We start from the raw sequence: 22,510 nt of genomic DNA, 5'->3' as shown, positions 1-22,510 counted from the left end.
TTGCCTACCACTGCTCAACAACCTAGGCGTCAGAGGCAACAGCAACGTCAGCCTCCCAGACAACAGCAACAGCAACAAGCTGTAAAACAACCTCCTCAGCAAAAGTCACAGCCCTTTTGACTTCATTCTCCGCAGTATAGCCAGTATCCCTATTCCTGCTCTCCTGCCTCAACCAATAGGAGGTCGACTTTCTCTGTTCCTCAGCCGGTGGGAAGTAATCACTTCGGACCAATGGGTCCTCAACATCATCCGCCACGGCTACTCTCTCAACTTTCAGACTCTCCCACCTCAAAGCCTGCCAAAAGAGTCTGCTTTGAACAGTCCTCAATCAGCCCTCCTTATTCAGGAGGTCCAATCCCTCCTCCTTCTGAACGCTATAGAGGAAGTTCCTCTAGATCAAAAGGGGCAGGGATTCTACTCCCGCTACTTTCTAGTTCCCAAAAAGACAGGAGATCTCAGACCCATCCTGGATCTTCGCGATCTCAACATTCATCTAGTAAAAGAAAAATTCAAGATGCTTTCTTTAGCCATCCTTTATCCCCTTCTAAATCAAAACGACTGGCTATGCTCCCTCGATCTCAAAGAGGCTTACACATTGTCATTACCAGTACAAGGTGCTGCCCTTCGGTCTTGCCTCATCTCCAAGGGTATTCACCAAATGTCTCATTGTGGTGGCGGCTTTTCTACGCTCTCACCACCTGCATGTATTTCCTTACCTGGACGATTGGTTGATCAAAGACACTTCTGCCCAAGCGGTCCTTCTGGCCACCAACCAAACCATCCAGTTTCTACAACTTCTGGGATTCGAGATCAATCTACCCAAATCCCATATCATTCCCACTCAGAGACTTCAATTCATTGGAGCGATCCTGGATACACTCCTCATGAGAGCTTTCCTGCCATCCAATCGTCTTCAGACCCTTCAGTCTCTATGTCACCAGGTACTTCCTCTGCCGTCCATCTCAGCAAGGCAAATGATGGTGCTCTTGGGACACATGGCATCCACAGTTCATGTCACACCTCATGCCCGTCTTCACCTGCGCACTCCTCAATGGACCCTTGCGACCCAGTGGTCCCAAGCGTCGGACCCTTGCTCACGACACATATCTGTGACATCATCTCTTCGTCAGTCTCTGCAATGGTGGTTGGTATCCTCAAATCTATCCAGAGGTCTTCTGTTCCATCAGCCTCCTCATCAACTAGTCATCACCACCGACGCCTCTCTGTATGCATGGGGAGCTCACTTGAACGAGTTCCAGACTCAAGGTCTTTGGTCAGCCCAGGAGAGGAAACATCAAATCAATTTCCTGGAACTCAGAGCGATGTTTTACGCCCTCAAGGCCTTCCAACACCTTCTCTTTCCTCAGGTCCTTCTGTTGTGCACAGACAATCAGGTTGCGATGTACTACATCAACAAACAGGGTGGGACAGGCTCTCGCATTTTATGCCAGGAAGCCCAGAAGATCTGGACTTGGGCCATAGATCATCATCTCTTCCTGAAAGCTATATACATTCAAGGGAAACAGAATTCCTTAGCAGACAAACTCAGCAGAATTCTCCAACCTCACGAGTGGACACTCGATCCTGTAACTCTGCACTCTATCTTCAATCAATGGGGCACTCCTCAGATAGACCTCTTTGCAGCTCCTCACAATCATCAGCTGCCCCTATTCTGCTCCAGACTTTACTCTCCACACCGTCTAACAGCAGATGCTTTTCTCCTCGACTGGTCGAATCTGTTCCTGTACGCCTTCCCTCCTCTGCCTCTCATGTTGAGAACCTTGTTCAAGCTCAAGAGGGAACGAGCCACCATGATTCTGATTGCTCCGAGGTGGCCCAGGCAACATTGGTTCTCCCTTCTACTTCAACTCAGTTCCAGGGAATCTTTTCTTCTTCCTCTGTTTCCTTCTCTGCTTACGCAACAGCAGGGAACCCTTCTGCATCCCAACCTCCAGTCTCTACACCTGATGGCTTGGTATCTCTCGGGCTGAACTCGACTGATACTCTTTTATCTCAGCCCGTTCGTTCCATTCTGAATGCCTCCAGGAAACCAGCCACTCTACAATGTTACCATCAAAAGTGGACGAGGTTTTCTTCCTGGTGTCTTCTTCATCATCTTGATCCCACTTCCCTAGCGGTGGAGACGTTGTTGGATTATCTTCTTTCTTTGTCTGATTCTGGCCTGAAGTCCTCTTCCATCAGGGTCCACCTCAGTGCCATTGCAGCTTTTCATGAGCCAGTCCATGGAAAACTTCTTTCAGCTCATCCCCTGGTATCCAGGTTCATGCGTGGGCTTTTCAATGTGAAACCACCTCTTAAAGCCCCTCCGGTTATCTGGGATCTCAATGTGGTTCTTTCAGCGTTAATGAAGCCTCCATTTGAACCTTTAGCTACTTCTCCTTTCAAATTTCTCACTTGGAAGGTACTTTTCCTTATTGCTCTTACCTCTGCCAGGAGAGTCAGTGAGCTTCATGCACTGGTTGCAGATCCACCTTTTACGGTCTTTCATCATGACAAGGTGGTTCTGCGTACACATCCAAAGTTTCTCCCCAAGGTTGTCTCGGAATTTCATCTCAACCAATCCATTGTTCTACCGGTTTTCTTTCCAAAACCTCATTCTCATTCTGGGGAACAAGCTCTGCATACTTTGGATTGTAAAAGGGCTCTTGCTTACTATCTGCAGCGTACGAAACCCCACAGATCAGTTCCCCAACTTTTTCTGTCCTTTGATCCGAACAAATTGGGACGTCCTGTTTCTAAACGCACGTTGTCTAATTGGCTAGCAGCGTGCATTTCTTTCTGCTATGCTCAGACCGGACTGACACTGGAAGGTTCTGTCACGGCCCATCGAGTCAGAGCAATGGCAGCATCTGTAGCTTTCCTCCGTTCCACTCCTATTGAGGAAATCTGCAAAGCTGCTACTTGGTCCTCAGTTCACACTTTTACATCTCATTATTGTCTGGATGCATTCTCCAGAAGGGATGGTCACTTCGGCCAATCTGTATTACAAAATTTGTTTTCTTGATGGCCAACCTTCCCTCCATCCCTCTTTTTTGTTAGCTTAGAGGTCACCCATCAGTCAAGAATAGCTGCCTGCTTGTCCTGGGATAAAGCACAGTTACTTACCGTAACAGGTGTTATCCAGGGACAGCAGGCAGATATTCTTGCGTCCCACCCACCTCCCCGGGTTGGCTTCTTAGTTGGCTTATACTAACTGAGGGACCGCGCGCCTCTGTCGGGCGGGAAGGCACTCGCGCGTGCGCGGTGCGGCCGAGCTAGAACTTTCTAAAAAGTTCTTAGAGTGCAATCACTCTAAAATTGTCCGTACCGGGGCTCCGTCGGTGCCGTCACCCATCAGTCAAGAATATCTGCCTGCTGTCCCTGGATAACACCTGTTACGGTAAGTAACTGTGCTTTTTGCACAGTTGCTCTTAACAGAAATTGTTTGTTGCCGGGAAGGTTCTCTAATGCCCCCTTATTTGTCCTGGATTGGTTCCCTTATGGTTGTTTGGTTTTGGAATTGAACTGTAGGGGGCTTTAACTCACTTTCTAAGCTAGGAGGAGCACATGCTTAGAAAAGTATTTGGACTTCTGCAACTCCTGGATTGTGGGAAGGATTGAACGCCTAGTGTATTGCATCCTACAGGGACTAACAGAAAGACGATTATTTAAGGTAAAAACCTAATCTTCCATTTGTGGAGTTCTAAGGAATCTGACCCCACCTTTTTTTTAATAAGTATATTGGAGACTCTAGTGTTTTGTCTGTAATGATTTATTGCTGTGTATCAATAAAACAGGCTTGACATAGAATGTCTTTTTATCAGTGTATCATTGCTGAGTTTGAAAACATAAGTTATAGCTATAATACCAAGAAATTTGCTCCATTAAGCAAAAATAATAGCAAATTTTAAGAAAAACAGAGCTTTATCTATTAATCAGTGGTTTTGAGGGACCACAAAATAGGCTTTAAAAATGTTTTTTAAATTATTTTCTGATCAAGCACAATCAAATTCATGGGAAAATGTAAATTTGCACAGTTTTTCCAACTTTAGGTTTTTCTAGACCAGTGGTTCCCAACCCTGTCCTGCAGGACCACCAGCCAGTCAGGTTTTCTGGATAGCCCTAATGAATATGCACGGGGCAGATCTACATTCTTATCACCTCTATTATATTAGGGCTATCCTGAAAACCTGACTGGCTAGTGGTCCTCCAGGACAGGGTTGGGAACCACTGTTCTAGACAACCCTACTAATCAGTCTTTCACTTCTGTTATGTTCTATATTTCAAACTGAAAACACTCAAGCAGGTAAAAGAAAGCAGGAAAAAGAGTTTCCCAATAAAGCAGAATTATGTCTTTCTGATTTCTAGAGCAGCCCTTATTGAACCTCAATGTAGAGAATTTCCCCATCCTGTCCCTGTGAGTTTTGTCTCTGTCCCTGTCCCTGTCCCTTCCCCATTCCTGTAAATTCTGCCTTAACCAGATAAGCCTCGAACACTTATGATTTTAAAGTGTTTGAGGCTTGTGCAGATGAGAACAGAACTTGCAGGAATGGGGCAGGGACAGGAAAAGAACTCGCCGGGACAAGATGGGAAAATGAGTTTGGATGGGGAAAAATTTGTACCCGTGTCATTCTCTACCTCAAAGAACAGATTTCTCCTATGATAAATATTGTGGACAACCATTAAAAATGAGTTTTAACCAGAGCTTGGGCTAGATGACAAGTTGGCATTCTAATGTCATGGTTAAAGCCTGCAGTTCTTGCTGTGCTTAATGCTATTTCCAGTGCATTAGGTGAGACATTCTAGAGACCATAGGGGTTATTTCCCCACTTCTCGCATGATCTGCAGAAGAAATCAATTTCAGGTTTTTCACTCTGCCTCTAGTGAACTTCACAGGCTAGTTTAGCACCCTCTAGCAGTCTTCTGCATGCATGGCTGCAGCTGTGTAGATTCTGCCATCCCCAATTTTTATTATTTTAATTTGACGTAGTTTAGTCCCTTTTGCGGGTATTTTTGCGTTTAAAATGGATTTTAAGCTCTGCTCAAGAATTCACAGACTTCAGTCTGTCGCGGACAGGCCAATCCCTTTGGGGGGTACCTGTTAGCCAGTCTGCTTAGTCTTTCTTGGAGCTCAGGGCCGTCCCTGACCTAGTCTCACTCCCTGTTAAGTGGCGGGCGAGCGCAGACTGTGTAGCATGCTTAGGGGGCTCAGCGGTGCTCCACAACGCATGGGCTATGTTTTCGCACCTCCGCCCACTCAGATGCACATCCAGTGGTCCGCAGATTTCAGAGATATTAAAGATGGTGGCCCCTTCAGCGTGGGATGTCCTACAGATTGTGGGTTCCAGGATTTCCAAGCTCCCTGGACGAACGCACGCATGCATCCTCTTCCAAATGCCTTTCTCTCTCACTGTGCCCCCCAACCGAGACGTCTTAGAGCTGAGTCTGCTAGAGCGTTCCATTAAGCTTTGCCTCCTGGATTGTAGTAGCCACGATCGTCGTCCTTTTCAGGACTGTTGGACTCCGTCACCACAGCAGTGGTCAATCATTGATGACAGTGGCCTCTGTTAATCGTCAGAGAGGAACCAAGAACTCTGTTGGCTCAGGAGGCTTGACTTCTTTTCCTTTGGGCAGAATGTCTTCTCCTGGCTTTGACGGCAGCGCCTGTGGAGGCGGTAGCCAACGTTCCAGCAGACTTCCTCAGCCATCAGTCTAGAGTTCCGGATGAGTGGACCCGAGCACACTAAGCGTTTCGGGCACTTGTGAGGTTCTGGGGTTAGCCCTGCCTTGAACTCGTGGCCATGGCGCAAAACAAGATGGTTTCACGCTTCTTCAGTCGCAGATCTGGCTCGGAAGCGAGAGACTTGATGCTCTCGAGAAACTGTGGCCTCCGGAGGTTCTTCTGTCTTTTTCCACCTTGGCTGCTGTTCGGCTGGGTCCTTCGGAGGATTACAACTCACCCCGGCTGTGTCCTTTTGGTGGCGCTTGATTTGCATGAGAGGCCAAGGTGCATGGATCTAATGCGGCTGTGGGTGGCATACAATCTGTACCTGAGTGTCTTTCCTGACCTCACCCAGGCCCAATTGCCATGAAGGATCAGAGTCGTTTTGCTCGTACAGCTTAGCTGCTTCAACGTGCAGTTTTAAAAAACAACAACCACATCAAGGCTATTCGGAGCTTGTCATAGCTAAAGCTTCTTAGGTCTATCAAGTCATCCTTGATAACGGCTTACTCTAAGGCGTAGAAGACCTTTAAAGCACTGGAGTGACCAAGAACAGGTGGACCCTTATTCGACTCGGATGTCGCGGGTCCTTACTGTCTCCAAACGGGTCTAGATAAGGCTTCATGGTGGCAGATACTGGTGGCCGGTCTTTCTGATTCTAGATCCCAGAATTGGCAGTGCTCTTTGGAGTTGCATCTGGTTGTTGCTTGGTTTTACAAACATATCTTCAGGTCTGGCCACCCATTAAGAATCCATTCCCAATTTAGGATCTTAATGTGGTGCTGTCTGGCTTTGCCAGGGCTTCTTTTGACCAGCTGTAAGATGCTTCTTTCTGGGATTTAATTCTCCAAACTCTTTTTTTCTGGTTGCTCTCTCTTGGGACCATAAAGTTTGCCAAGTGCTACAATGGATGTTGCTGCCAGACAGGACTCTGCCATTTAGGGATTTGGTCTTAGGGGCTGGCATAGCAAGCTCACCTTCGCTTTCTTGGGGGATTGCTTTTGTACATCCCTATGATCTAGAACAGAGCTGCCCAATTCCGGTCCTCGAGATCTACTGGTAGGCCAGGTTTCAGGATATCCACAATGAATATGAGAAAGATTTGCCTGCACTGCCTTCTTGGTATGCAAATCTCTCTCATTCATGTTCATTGTGGATATCCTGAAAACCTGGCCTGCCAGTAGATCTCGAGGACCAGAATTGGGCAGCCCTGATCTAGAACCTCTCACCTATTGCACTGGAAAAGGAGATTATCTACTTACCTGGTAAGATCTTTTCCAGTAGATAGGTAAAACATCCTAGACACCCGCTCTGTCCTTGCTGTGCCTGTTTCAAATTTCAGTCTCCTTCTGCTTATCCAATCTATTTCTTGGAGACTGGTCAACCCTTTGGGGTTAAAAATAGTTTGTATATATGTATACCTTGTCGTGGGAGTACTTCTGAACTCCTTTGATGCCTCTGTTGGTGGTTAACAGTGCTGTTTAGTTGTTTGAGCAGAGCAATAGTTAAGCCTGTCGTTACAGGTGCCTCTACTTCACAGATGAGTGTTTGTCTCTATGCTTGGGTACTCACTGGTAGAGGGGGCTAAACTAGCCTGTGAACTATACTAGAGGCAGAGTGAAAAACCTGAAATGGATTTCTTCTGCAGACCATGTGAGTAGTGGGAAATAACCCCTATGGTCTAGAACAGGGATGTCCAACCTGCGGCCCCGTGAAGTATTTTGTGCAGCCCCGGTCAAGGGCGATGCAGTATTTTCCTCTGCTGCCCCAGAGTGTTTACTGTCTTGCTGGCTCCTTCCTCTGTCTTGCTGCAGCGTTTGCGTGTTTGTGCAGCCCCAGAAACATTTTTTTCAGCCAGTGCGGCCCAGGGAAGCCAAAAGGTTGGACACCCCTGGTCTAGAATGTCTCACCTATCTTCTGGAAAAGATCTTACCAGGGTAAGTACATAATCTCCTTTGCCTCCATCCTTCCAGAACTGGAGAATGATTATTTACCTATAGAGTCCACCAGAGTTACAACCCTCAAAAGTGAGTTTTGTGACCCATTTGGGGTCCTGACCCACAGTTTGGGAAGCTCTCATCTTAAATCTTCCTTCTCTGACTTTGCTTTGCAGATCTGTACCAAATGTGTGCACTGTAAGAGCTGTGGTGCCACGACACCTGGCAAAGGCTGGGATGCCCAGTGGTCTCACGATTTCTCTTTGTGTCATGATTGTGCCAAGCTATTCGCTAAAGGTGAGATGTCTCCAGACAAGGGTTTGTGAGGTCAGAGCTGAAAAGGGAAGGGGGGGGGGGAATAACACCAGTTCTAAAACATGACATAGGCAGCTATTTTCTAATCTTGTTGAATTTTCTTCTTTTCATTTGAATTTTTAAACATCATTTTTAAACCATCTTTTGCCGTCTACCCAAACCCCTTTCCTCATTTATATTATAGGTTCGTCTTTCTCTGCCATTGCATTTTATTCTTTCTATTCCAGTGGAAATTGTAGAGAATTTTACAAAAAATGTTAGCCTTTTTGGGGGTTAAATAAATCTCCAAAACTTTAACAGGATGGATTGTATGAAAAAAAACAGTGAAAGAACACATCTAATTTGAAAATGGGCAATCCGCAGGGGCTTCCGCCTTCTGAGGTTTCTCCCCTTGCTCTGCCAGTTTTGTCTCTAGCTGATGTAAATATGTGTACGCGCATGTGTGTATGTATACATACATACTGTTAAAGTTGGAATTCATGGGTCGCACTATGCCTAAGTAGGGTCAAGGTGACTTGCAGTACGAGGGCCACATTGGATACTTACACACTTTTAAGCAGGCCGTATTTAAAAAAAAAGATAAATAACTCAAGATCTGAGTTTTATTGAAAGCAGAAAATTTTATAAACTAATTACATAGTATGTGAAATTAAATTATCATATATTAATGATGAACACTACCAGCAAATTCTCATATTTTCATCACAAATTATAATAAAAACCATTAATGTAAATGATGGAACTGTTTTCAAATTTTGAAACACTAATTATAAGTAGCGACTTCAAATGTTCATCAGATAAATTTGCCCTGTATTTTGACTTGATATATTTCATTCAGGAAAAAGTTTGTTTGCAAAAATACATTGTCCCAAAAATGGAGATAAATTTACAAGCAAATTTCTTCAAATTTGAAAACTGCTCCAGAGTTCAAAAATTTATAAAAATTGATCAAGTTTCCTTCCTTGTATTTATCTTTAATTTAATATGTTCATTTGCCTGAAGTTCAATCATTTCCATTTGAATTTGACTTGGGACATCAGCATCATCACAGTCAAACGGATTTTGAAACAATCTAATTTCCCTAGTATTGGCATCCAAATCAGCAAATCACTTCTGAAATTGTTGTTTAAGATCTGAAGTAACTATAGTTTATAGTTTATTTAAAATTTGATAAAACGCTTTACAATATATTTCAAAGCGTTGTACAATTAAAATCAGAAATAAAATAATGGGTAAAGACAGTACAAGGACAGACATAGTAAATCGGGAGGAGGAATTAAACAAAAGGAGAATGTGGAAAAAAAATTACAATTAAAAAAAAACCACAGATGGAAGAAACGAAAGGAAAGGATGGGGAAAATTATGAAATTTATAAAAAAGTAAGAGATTTAAAAATGGGTAAGATTTCTCAAAATTGAGTCAGTTAGATTAATCATATGCATCTTTAAAAAGGAAACATCTTAAGCTGCTCTTAAATTTAGTCAAGTTTTGTTCTACTCTTAACTGTAAAGGTAGTGAATTCCAAATAGTGGGTGCTATTACGGAGAAAATGTATGATCGGCGAGTACCTATTATTTTTAGAGATGGAACATTAAGGGTAAATATTGTGATGAGGATCTTAAAATTCTAGGAGAGTCATGTAGAATAAGTAGTCTGTCAATAAATGCTGGTTCGTTAGTCTGCCGAGTCTTGAAGGTGAGGAGGGCGGTTTTATAGATGATCCGATGATGAATGGGAAGCCAGTGGATGTTTTTTAGCAGAGGAGTAACGTGATCAGATTTTTTTGAGTTAATGATAATTTTTATTGCTGTGTTTTGTATTAGTTGAAGTCATCTAATGTCCTTTTGATATAAACCTTTATATAGTGAATTACAGTAGTCTATTTTAGAGATTATAAGAGAATGAATTAGAGTCTGGAGAGATTTGAGGTCAAGGAGAGGAACTAAAGATTACATTACATTACATTACATTGGTGACTTCTATTCCACCTGTACCTTGCAGTTCTAAGCGGATCACAGTATAACATAGCTGGACATTTCCAGGAAGTTACAATTTAGGGGGCGCTTACACAGTAGATGCAGAGGACGCTTACACAGTTGATGCAGGGGAGTTACAATTTGGGGGGCGTTAAATAGAAGAGGCGAAGGGGAGAAATTGAGGAAGGGGGAGAGTTGAGGATTACTAGAAGGGAAGAGGAAGTTTAGGGTTGGTTACTTGATAGGGTCATTGGGGAGATATTAGTGGAGGGGTAGGAAGTCAGCGGTAGTTTGTGTAGAGGGGGTATGTGAAGGTTGTATAGTCTTTTTGAATAGCAAAGTTTTGATTTCTTTCCGGAATGATTTAAAGTCACTTGAAGTTGTCAACAGGTTAGTAATGGAGGGGTCCAGTTTCTCTGCCTGTGTCGCTAGGAGGCCGTTGTATATCCTTAGCTTATAGAAACAGTTTTTAATGAGAGAACTCATTTGAGAGCGATAGGAGATATTTTTATCAATAAGAACTAAGATTTTTACTGTTAAAATAGTCTAATGGAATTTGATCAAAAGAAATTGGTGATATTAGGTGCTTGACCATCTTTCCAAGAGAAAAAAACGATTTTGGTTTTTGTGATGCTTAAGGATAGCATGTATGATGTTAGCCAGTCGTTTACTTTAGTTAATTTGTGATTAATAGAAGAGATATCGTTTAAATCAAAGGGGTCGATATGCAGAAGTTGAAGATTATCAGCGTAAACATATACTGTACTGTAAATCCAATAGATTGACAGAGCATTAACAGTGGAGCAAGATAAATATTGAAAAGTAGAGGGGATAGTATGGAGCCAAGAGGAATTCCTTGTTCAGTATGAAATGGTTTAGAAGTCAAGCCGTTGAAATGAATGGTAGAGAATCTGTTAGAGAAATAGGATTTAAACCATTCAAGACCCTGATTGGCAATGCCAATTGAAGCTAATCTTTGAAGTAAGAGTTGATGATCAATAATATCAAATGCCGCTGCAATGTCCAAAGAAATGAGAAGAACAGATTTGTGATGATCTAAATCAGTGGTTCCCAAACCTGTCCTGGAGGACCCCCAGGGCAGTCGGGTTTTCAGGCTAGCCCTAATGAATATGCATGGAGCAGGTTTGCATGCCTGGCACCTCCATTATATGCAGATCTCTCTCATGCATATTCATTAGGGCTATCCTGAAAACCCGACTGGCCTGGGGGTCCTCCAGGACAGGTTTGGGAACCACTGATCTAAATGATAATGAATAGTAGTAGTTAGTCCCAGGAGAGAATATTCAGTAGAATGATTTTTGCGGAAACCAGTCTGATTTGGGTGTAGAACTTGAGTTCTATCTACAAAGTCTGAAAGTTGATTGAAAACAAGTTTTGCTCCAGGAAGTACTTTCCTCCACATCTGGAAGCAGATGCTTTTCTACTGGATTGGACACAAGTTTCTCTATATGTTTCCCCAAATCTCTCTCATCCTCAAGACACTTGTCAAGCTCAAACAGGAGGAGGTCACCATGATTCTCATAGTTCCTCGGTGGCCCAGACAACCCTGGTTTTCACTTCTGCTTCAACTCAGTATCAAGGAACCAATCCCTATTCAGATTTTTCCATCTCTTCTCAAGTAGAGTCATGGATCTCTTCTGCATCCCAATCTTCAATCGTTGCACCTGACAGCTTGGTACCTCTCGGGCTGACATCAGATGACCTTCATCTTTCCCTGATTGTCAGACTTATCTTAAAAGCATCGCGAAAACCGTTTGTCTACACAATAGTGTTATCAGCAGAAATGGAAACAGTTTTCCACGTAGTGTACTCTTCATCATCATGATGCTAAATCCACCTCTGTATTTTCATATTGGATTGCCTTCTACATTTATCCAATTCAGATCTCAAGACCACTTCAATTAGAGTTCATCTCAGTGCTATCAACGCTTTTCATAGACCAGTTGAGGGAAAACCTCTCACTGCTCATCCTCTTGTATCCAGATTTATGAAAGGACTTTTCAATGTCCAGTGGTTTGGGATCTCAATGTGGTTCTAGCTAGATTAATGAAGCCTCCTTTCAAACCAATGTCTATGACTCATCTCAAATACCTCATTTGGAAAGTAGTTTTTCTCATCTCCCTTACTTCTGCTCGATGAGTAAGTGAACTTCAGGCGCTGGTGATGGACCCACCCATCACAGTTTTCCACCATGACAAAGTTATGCTTCACACCCATCCAAGGTTCCTGCCTAAAGTCATCACTGAATTTCATCTCAATCAATCTGTTGTTACTTCCAGTGTTTTTTTCCTAAGCCTCATTCTCATCCTGGAGAGATAGCTCTTCACACAAAAGAGCATTGGCTTACTACTTGCAGAGAACTCAACCACTTAGAACTTCTTCTCAACCTTTCGTCTCCTTTTATCATAACAAGTTGGGACGTCCCCTTTCCAAGAGAACGATTTCTACATGGTTGGTGGTTTGTATAGCCTTCTGTTATTCTCAGGCTGGGCTCCAACTGGAAAGTCGAGACACAGCCCACAAAGTCAGAGGTATGGGAGTTTCAGTTGCTTTCCTACACTCCATTCCTATTGATGAAATCTGTAAAGCTGCTACTTGGTTCTCAGTTCATGCATTCACATCACACTATTATCTGGAATCTTATTCCAAACAGGATGGTCACTTCGGCCAAGCAGTATTACAAAACTTAATTTCCTAATAGCCAACACTTCCTCCATCCCATTCTAATAAGCTAGGGAGTCCCACATGTGAATATGCTGCCTGTTTGTCCTGAGATAAAGCACAGTTACTTACAGGTGTTATCCAGGAACAGCAGGCAGATATTCTCACAACCCACCCACTTCCCCTGGTTGGCTTCCTAACTTGCTTATGGAACTGAGGAGCCGCAAGTGATGTCGGGAGGGAAGGCACTCGCTCATATGTGGTGTGGGCAGTTTGTGAACTTTCTCAAGTTCTTAAAGTGGCAATACACTTTTAAAGCTGTCTGTACCGTGACTCCATGGATGACGTCACCCACATGTGAAAATATCTGCCTGCTGTCCATGGATAATACCTGTTATGGTAAGTAATTGTGCTCTATGTGATGCTGGGCGCTATGTTAGGAGTCGCTGCCCAGGAGGTAGCATTGTTGAAGATCGTTGAAACCCTCATCTCAATGTGCGGCAGCTAAGAAAGCAAATAGAATGTTAGGAATCATCAGGAATGGAAAACAAAGATGAAAATGTTAAAAAATGTCCTTGTATCACTCTATGGTATGGCCACACCTCAAATACTGTATGCAGTTCTGGTTGCCGTATCTCAAAAAGATATGGCGGAATTAGAAAAGGTATAGAGAGGGGTGAACATAAGAACATAAGCATTTCCTCCGCCGGGTCAGACCAGGGGTCCATCGCGCCCGGCAGTCCGCTCCCGCGGCGGCCCTCCAGGTCCATGACCTGAAAATGTTCCCTACCTAACCTAAAAAGTCCATATCCTATTTGCTCAATGTCCTGTGAGGTAAACCTCTATCTGTACCTCGTTATTCCCTTCGCTTCCAGGAAGTCATCCAGTCCCTTTTTGAACCCCAGAATTGTACTCTGGCTTATCACCTCTCCGGGAAGCGCGTTCCAGGTGTCTACCACCCGTTGAGTGAAGAAGAACTTTCTTGCATTTGTTTTGAATCTGTCTCCTCTCAGTTTTTCTGAGTGACCTCTTGTTTTAGTTGCCCCTGCTAGTTTAAAGAATCTGTCCCTCTCCACCTTCTCTATGCCTTTCATGATTTTATAAGTCTGTATCATGTCCCCTCTCAGTCTCCGCTTTTCCAGGGTAAAGAGCCCCAGCCTGTCTAACCGTTCGGCATATGAGAGGTTCTCCATACCCTTTATCATCCTCGTTGCTCTCCTCTGGACCCTCTCGAGTATTGCCATGTCCTTCTTGAGGTATGGTGACCAGTATTGGACGCAGTATTCCAGATGTGGGCGCACCATTGCTCGATACAGTAGCAGGATAACTTCCTTCGTTCTGGTAGTGATACCCTTTTTGATAATGCCCAGCATTCTGCTCGCTTTTTTTGAGGCCGCTGCACATTGCGCCTCCGGCTTCATTGTGTTATCCACCAATACCCCCAGATCTTTTTCTTGGCTGCCTTCCCCGAGTACCCTCCCTCCCATCGTATAGCTGTACCTGGAGTTCCCCTTCCCTATGTGCAAGACCTTACATTTCTCCACATTGAAGCTCATCTGCCATTTTTTTTGCTCACTCACTCAGTTTGTTCAGGTCGCTCTGCAGGTCTTTGCATTCTTCAACAGTTCTGACCGTTCTGGAAAATTTTGTGTCATCCGCGAACTTGATAACTTCGCACTTTGTCCCCGTTTCTAGATCATTGATAAATATATTGAACAACAGTGGTCCCAGCACTGACCCCTGCGGAACACCACTTGTGACCCCTATCCAGTCAGAGTAGTGCCCCTTTACTCCTACCCTCTGCTTCCTGTCCGCCAGCCAATTTTTGATCCATCTGTGCACGTCCCCTTCCACCCCGTGACTCCACAGTTTCTTCAGTAGGCGTTCGTGGGGCACCTTGTCGAAGGCTTTTTGGAAATCTAGATATACGATGTCTACGGGGTCACCTTGGTCCAATTGTTTACTTATCCCCTCAAAGAAATGCAGTAGATTCGTCTGGCATGATCGGCCTTTACAGAAACCATGCTGGCTTGATCTCATCAGATTATTTTTTTCTATATGCTCATTGATACCTTCCCTGATCAGTGATTCGGCCATCTTCCCCGGAACAGAGGTTAAGCTCACCGGTCTGTAGTTTCCCGGGTCACCTCTCGATCCTTTCTTGAAGATCGGTGTAACATTCGCTATCTTCCAGTCCTCCGGGATTACCCCTGTTCTCAAGGACAGGTTGCAAATATGCCGCAGTAACTCTGCTGTTTCATCTCTGAGCTCTTTCAGTATTCTCGGGTGGATCCCATCTGGGCCCGGAGCTTTGTCAGTTTTTAATCTATCTATCTGCCTGAGAACGTCTTCGAGGCTTACCTCCATGCATGATAATTTCCCCTCTTGATCTCCCCTGAAGATTTTTTCTGGTTCTGGCACACTAGATGTGTCTTCTATTATAAAGACCGACGAGAAGAACTCGTTTAGCCTACCGGCCACCTCTTTTTCCTCTTTCACCACTCCCCTCCGGTCACCCTCATCCAGGGGTCCCACCTCCTCCCTCGCTGGCTGTTTCCCTTTCACATATCGGAAAAATGGTTTGAAATTTCTTGCTTCGTTGGCCAGTCTCTCCTCATACTCTTTCTTGGCTTTCCTGACTACTCGGTGACATTGTTTTTGATACTGCCTGTGCTCTCTCCAATTTCCTTCGGTTTTGTCTTTTTTCCACTTCCGAAATGATTTTTTCTTGTCTCCTATCACTTTCTTTACTTCACTGGTTATCCATGCAGGGTCCTTCGTCTGATTCTTTTTGGATCCTTTCCTAAATCTTGGTATATATAGGTTTTGCGCCTTGTTTACTGTGTCCTTGAATAGGGACCAGGCTTGCTCCACAGTCCACGTTTCCTTGGAGCTGTTTCTGAGCTTCTTCCTCACCATTTGTCTCATGGCATCATAGTTCCCTTTCTTGAAGTTAAACGTTGTTGCCTTGGTTCTCTTTCCCTTAGGTAATCCTATTTGCACTTTGAACTGAATCATGTTGTGGTCACTGGTTCCTAGTGGTCCCACGACCTCCACTCCCTTTGCGGGTCCTTTCAGCCCATTGAGGATCAGATCCAGAATCGCTGATCCTCTCGTTGGTGCCTCGACAAGTTGTTCCATGAAGCTGTCCTGAACAGCTTCCAGGAACTCCGTTTCCCTTGCACATTTTGAATTTCCAAGACACCAGTCTATCCCAGGGTAGTTGAAATCTCCCATAACTATGGTGTTTGGGTTTTTGCATTCCCTTCTCAGCTCGGCTATCATTTCTGTATCCTCGGCTTCGGTTTGCCCAGGTGGACGGTAGAACAGTCCCATCTTTATCTCGGATCCATTGCTTCCTGGTACTTTGACCCACAATGACTCCAGTTGGGCATTTGTTCCTGCTGTGTCCAGAGTGGATGAGTGAATGGTGTCCCTTATGTATAGTGCTATTCCTCCTCCTTTCTGGTAAGTCCTGTCTTTTCGGTAGAGTTTGTATCCTGGCAGTACTATGTCCCATTTGTTTTCCTCGTTCCACCAAGTTTCCGTGATCCCTATGATGTCTAGTCTCTCGTTATTGGCCATGACTTCTAGTTCCCCCATTTTGTTCTTCAGGCTCCTTGCATTAGTATACATGCAGTTCAAGTCCTGGCATTTTCCCTTCCTCGCTATTTTCCCTTGCATTCCATTCTTCATTCTGTCCCCTTCCTGACCTGTCAACTCCTGAGTATTGTCTCTTATGTCTTCTCTTTGTGGTAGATTCCTATTGCCTTCCCCTTTTGTCGTGTTCCTATTGTCCTCCTCTTGTTCCTTCTCATTATCCAGTCCCATTTTGACTTCCCCTTGTAGTATGTTCATCCTGTACCCCTCTCGCTTCGTCTGACTCCCTTGAATGTTCATAGTCAGTTGCTTGCCACTTGTGTCTTCCCCGCAATCTTCCCCCTCAGTACCTTCACTGGATACTGTTTCCCGAACCGTCGATACCAGGTCGACTGTCGGCTTTCCCCTTCTACTTAGTTTAAAGCTTGGTCTATCGCTCTTCTGACGTTATTTGCTAGTTGTCTAGTTCCCGCCTTGCTCAGGTGTAGACCATCCTTGAACAGCTTGTTCTTTCCCCAGAATGTTGTCCAGTTCCTTATGAAAAGAAAACCCTCTTCCTCACACCATCCATGCATTAATTGATTGTAGCTCCGTCTGCCTCTTCGTTTCTGCCCTCGGCACTGGCAGGATCTCTGAGAAGGCTATCCTCTGGGTCCTCATTTTCAGTTTCCTTCCTAAGATCTTGAACTGTTCAGTCAGTGCATTCTTGCTGTAGTCTCTCCTGGTGACATCATTTGTTCCGACGTGGACTATCACTGCTGTCTCTTCCGTCTCTGCCCCCACCAGGATTCTTTCAATCTTGTCAACGATGTCCTTCGTTCTTGCTCCTGGGAGACAATGAAGGCCATTGACAAAATATTGTAGTGAATAAATAGTAGGATTTCTCTTCTTTTCTTTTTTCGTTCTCTTCTTTATGGCACACTTGGAGGGGTGGTAGTGATAATAATGTTACATAACATGTTATAATATGGTATACAATATGTATAAGGTGATTGGAAAGTAATTGAAGGGTGGGGGTAAAAACATGCTTAGAATATTATGTAATAGATATAAAAGTGATATTGTGTATTCATTAGTTGTAATTCAATATTTTGTACACTTCATGTAAAATATGAAAATGAATAAAGAATTAAAAAAAAAAAATAATAATAATTTTAGGTCCACAAACATTTTCTCTGAGTGGGGGCATGAGATCAATAACTTTTGATGGTAGTAGTGCTGCAGTCCTTTAATTACTTTTACTAACAGTGTATTATTTATGTGTATAGTGTTTGAGCCTGGTTGCTATGTACTGTAGAGATGTGTGTACAACTTTACAGTTTGTTGATTCATACTTTGACCGTGGAGTTGAAGTATCTTTTAATGGTACCGTGTTTCCCCAAAAATAAGACAGTGTCTTACATTAATTTTAGGCCCCAAAAAGGCACTAGGTCTTATTTTCGGGGTATGTACATGATCATCTCTCCCTTCTTCTCCTTCACCCCAATTCTTCCTCTTTCTTTTCTCTCCCCCACATATGCAGCTTCTATCCTACCCTCCCTCCCATCCCTCGTGCAGCAGGACCCTTGCCCAGCTTCCCTTCCGTCCCTCCCATCCCTCGTGCAACAGGACCCTTTCCCAGTTTCTATCCTACCCTCTCTCCCATCCCTCGTGCAACAGGACCCTTGCCCAGCTTCCCTTCTCTCCCATCCCTTGTACAGCAAAACCCTTGAGTGAGCACCCGCACCCGCCGCGCAGCTGAATCCCCATCCTTCCCACCCTCCCATCAGAAACCCACCGCGAGCTTTACTTACCTCCCTTAAGTAGCGTCAGGCCGGCAGCACGCTAAACAGGCTGCTTCGGCCTTGTCCGCTCGTGAATTCAGTCTGCTGCGTTACTGATGATGTCATCAGTGGCGTGGCAGACCGAATTCACGAGTGGACAAGACCGAAGCAGCCTGTTTAGCGTGCTGCCGGCCTGACGCTGCTTAGGGAGGTAAATAAGGCTTGCGGCAGTGTTCCGATGGAAAGGAGGGAAGGAAGGATTGGGATTCAGCTGTGCAGCAGGTGCAGGTGTAGGTGTTCAGGGGGGGGGGGCGTTGCTTGCTCAAAGGTTCTGCTGCACAAGGGATGGGAGGGAGGGAAGGAAAACTGCTGGCAAATCCTGGAATTAGGGGTAGGGATTATATTGAGACCCCTACCTGCTGCACAGCTGAAAATCCTGCTAGGACTTATTTTCAGGGTAGGTCTTATTTTCGGGGAAACACAGTAATTGCTAAAACTGTTGCACATCTGTGTGCTGTTCTGCAGGTCTTGGCATTGAGGTAAGCTTATGTGAATTTTATTATGCAGGAAATAACCCCCAGCAATTAGGATGTGGGTGGGAAGTGCTTTTGGTCATATGTGACTCATAGCTGTACATGCTAATGGTATTTTATATACCACTACGAGTATCTCCTACTGGATTCAAAATGTTTTACAAAAAATTAAAAAAACTCACAAAGAATAAATTAAGAACAAAGAGAGAATATGAGCATAAGATGTTCAGAAAGGAAATAAAAACTATACTCTTCAAGAAATCCCTTAATAAAGCTTAATACCATGATAAAGCTTAACTCCCCCCCCCTCTTACCATCCCCTCCCTAACCCCAGATCCTACTTTTCTCTGTCTTGGAAACCTTCTCTGATCTAACATAGTAACCCTTCTTCCATAACTCTTTTTGTAATCCGCTTTGATCCGAAAGGTAATGGCGGAATAGAAATCTGTAATGTAATGTAATTAAAGACAGCATTATAAGGCATCACGTGTTGCACAAGGCCCATTTCTCAAATTCTACACATGAATGGAGCTCTATCCCTAACCCTTCCTTCCTTGTCTCTACTTCACTACAATGGTCTTTGTGTTGGAATACTGATGGATATTTTTGTGTTTGCCACCAGGGAACTTCTGCCCACTTTGTGATAAATGTTATGATGATGATGATTATGAGAGTAAGATGATGCAGTGTGGGAAGTGTGAGCGCTGGGTCCATTCCAAGTGTGAAAACCTTTCAGGTGAGCCAGAGCTCGTCATTGAAGAACACCATATTTTTACTCTCTGTTTACTGCTATCTGAAGTTGGCACCAGGATTTTTTCATTCTTTAGTATCCTGTCCTCCTCAGGCACTTGGTATGTTGCAGCTTCTCTCCTCTCCTCCAGTCTTGAATTGTGCAGAAGTAGGTAGCATGAACAATTGCAAGGTAGTAAATTAGAGTCTTAGTGACACCAAATCTTCCAACTTCCTAATGAAGCTTTAGTGAGGAAATGTGGCCTGAAGTCAGTCTGTTCTGAAAAGGCTGGTCTGATGCTACCATGTTTCCCCGAAAATAAAACAGTGTCTTATATTAATTTTGGGTCCAAAAAAGGCACTAGGGCTTATTTTCGGGGTAGGTCTTATTTTTTTCATGTACGATGATCAGCTCTCCCTTCCTCTCCTTCACCCCAATTCTTCCTTTTTCCTTTCTCTCCCCTACATATGCAGCATCTATCCTCCCCTCTCACCCATCCCCTTGTGCCTTCCCTCTGCAGCATCTTTCTATCCCTCCCTCCCATCCCTTTGTGCTCTGCAGCATATTTCTATCCCTCCCTCCCATCCCTCATTTAGCAAAACCCTTGCACAGCTTCTATCCCTCCCTTCCTCCCGTACAGAACCCTTGAGTAAGCATCTTTCTATTCCTCCCTCCCTTTCATCCCCCCCTGCGCAGTCGAACCCCCGCTGTCCCTCCCATCTTTTCATCTCTCCCATCCATCCGAACCCCACTAATTTTCCCACCACAGAGACCGACATACCTCCCTCCTAACAGCAGCATCGGAAGCACTCTAAACAGGCTGCTTTGCAGCCACCTCCCGCTAGGGCCTTCCCTGTGCCGCGTGCTGATGACATCATCAGTGATGCAGCAGAGGGAATCACCAGCAGGAGAAGACCGTGAAGCACTGTTTAAAGTGCTGCCAATGCTGCTGTTAGGAGGGAGGTATGTCAGTCTCTGGTGGGAGGGTCGGCAGGGTTGAGAAGAGAGATGGAAAGATGGGAGGGTCAGCGGGAGTTCGGCAGTATGGCAGAGGCGGGGGGATGAGCTGCTGCCGGTGAATTCGGGTTAGACTTCTTGGGTCGATATAACTAGGGCTTATTTTTGGGGTAGGGCTTATATTAAGACCTACCCTGAAAATCATGCTAGGGCTTATTTTTGGGGTAGGTCTTATTTTCGGGGAAACACAGTAGTATAAAATTCAAGTATTCTAAATATTTCCTTCTCTCTCATAGAAAATGTGTGTGGCTTTGCATTTCTAGATGAAATGTATGAGATACTCTCTAACTTACCTGAAAGTGTGGCATACACATGCATCAACTGTACAGATCATCACCCTGCTGAGTGGCGGCTGGCACTGGAGAAGGAGCTACAGTGTTCCCTTAAGCAAGTTCTAATGGCACTTTTAAACTCCAGGACCACCAGCCATCTGTTACGCTATAGACAGGTTAGTCTGAGTTTCTGCTTTCAGGTTTAGCCCCTTCCACTCACCCACTCCTCCCACCCCCATTCTGAAATGCAATGCAGCCTGTAGATGACCATGGATGGCACATATTCTTGGTCACTCAGACAGTTGCTTCAGTAGTGGATCAAGTTGGGGTTAGCTTCCTATCTTTATTTCCCTGAAATATGTGAGCACTAGAGACTATTTATTGTGCCTTATGATAAACATTCTCTAGTAGAAGAGAGCTAGATTTATTTTCTGAGACAGTTATTGTATATTAGTGATTCATGTGCCTTGATGAAAACTTATGCGAAATCTCCCTCCCCCCTCCTATCTCTTTCCCTTTCTGTGAGCAGACAGCCAAACCTCCGGATTTAAACCCAGAGACAGAGGAGAGTATACCATCCAGAAGCTCACCTGAAGGACCTGATCCACCAGTTCTCACTCAAGTTAGCAAACAAGAAGAACAGCAGCTTTTGGACTTAGATGCCATCAAGAAGAAAATGGATCAGGGAGGCTATGTAGCTGTGGTATGTTCTGAGGGTACCATTTTCTAGTCCTGTTTAATTTATCAAGTATTTTGTGCATCTAGGGAAGGTTGTCTTCCCGTGGGAACCTGAAGAGTAATGGTATTCCTCTACATAATATGGAACACAATTTTTAGCAATTTCATTGCTCCGCCTCCGAAGCCCAGAGACTCTCATCGCTCTCCTCAGAAGCAGCTCCCTGCCTTCGGGGCTGCTTCTCTCTTCGGCCCGGTGACTCTGGCAGCGTGGGAGCCCTGCTCCGCCCCCGAATTCCTTCACTCTGGCCTCTTATCCTCCTTCTCTGCTCCCTCACAAACACTTCCCACTCCCAAAAACCTCTTCCCCCAAACTCTCCCGATGCTACATTCCCCAACAACATCTGTCCTGGGCTCAGAATTCCCATGCTAGTATCCTCCAGACCCCATCATTTCAAAAAGCACCGAGGTGCAAACCTCTCCTCCCTAAAACCTGTTCCCCCAGCAAACCTGCCCATCCTTACCTCTGACTCTCTCACCCCAGTCCCTACTCTCTATTGTAATGCCAGGTCCGTCAGAAATAAGACCCAAATAGTAAAAGATTTACTTGAGGATTTTGATCCGGGTTTTTTGTGCATCACTGAATCATGGATCGAAAAAGATGACTTACTCACACAAAATGAACTCTGTCCCCCAGGCTACCACGGTCTTTTCTCTCCTAGATTAAATCGAAAAGGAGGAGGTCTAGCCCTTCTCTACAAATCATTCTTTAATGTTGAGCTCTTAGAAAAGGGTAGTCACCCCTCCCTGGAATTCATGCTAGCCTCAATAAACGACGAACTTCGCCCCACCCATTAGGCATCCTGCTACTTTACCGCCCACCCAACCCCTGGAATAAATCCTCTGACTTTGTTCTTGAGACCATAACAAAGGCCTATCTAAAATTCCAAAGACTACTGATCATAGGTGACATAAACCTTCACCTAGACGACAACACCAACAATGACTCAACTGAGTTCAAAGACTTCCTCACCTCCTTAGGCTTCACTGCTTCCCCGCCCACCTCTACCCATGAAAAGGGGCACTCCATTGACATCATTAGCTTTCTTGACCTGACTGAGCATAAAACTTCCACAGATACGACCCGTTGGGAACATGTCCCCTGGTCGGATCACCTCCTAGGCTCTTTCTGCCTCCCTGTCTTCATGTCAGCCCTTGATACCCCAACCCGTACCACAAACTCCATCACCTACCGCAAAAAGATCTCAAATGAACTATTCTGGTCCCA

The 22,510-nt window shown here is 44.6% G+C and overlaps 1 protein-coding gene across 4 annotated transcripts in view; it reads left to right on the top strand.

The window, feature by feature from the left end:
- Positions 1-22,510, top strand: part of KMT2A (lysine methyltransferase 2A) — a 301,152-nt gene that overhangs the window by 96,619 nt on the left and 182,023 nt on the right. For 3 of the 4 annotated variants that reach the window (XR_004536758.1, XM_033917957.1, XM_033917956.1), the window contains exons 13-16: positions 7,836-7,956; positions 19,151-19,264; positions 20,512-20,723; positions 21,077-21,250. Coding sequence is in view for 3 of the 4 variants with exons in the window: in XM_033917957.1 (XP_033773848.1) it covers positions 7,836-7,956; positions 19,151-19,264; positions 20,512-20,723; positions 21,077-21,250 (621 nt within the window). In the remaining variant the exon portion in view is untranslated. The remainder of the gene's footprint in view (positions 1-7,835; positions 7,957-19,150; positions 19,265-20,511; positions 20,724-21,076; positions 21,251-22,510) is intronic. The other variant, XM_033917958.1, reaches the window with a different exon arrangement.

The sequence above is a fragment of the Geotrypetes seraphini genome, chromosome 13, assembly GCF_902459505.1.
Source record: "Geotrypetes seraphini chromosome 13, aGeoSer1.1, whole genome shotgun sequence".
NCBI classification, from domain to species: domain Eukaryota; kingdom Metazoa; phylum Chordata; class Amphibia; order Gymnophiona; family Dermophiidae; genus Geotrypetes; species Geotrypetes seraphini.
The sequence above is the reverse complement of the archived record's forward strand: the minus strand, read 5'-3'. Positions and strand labels throughout refer to the sequence as shown.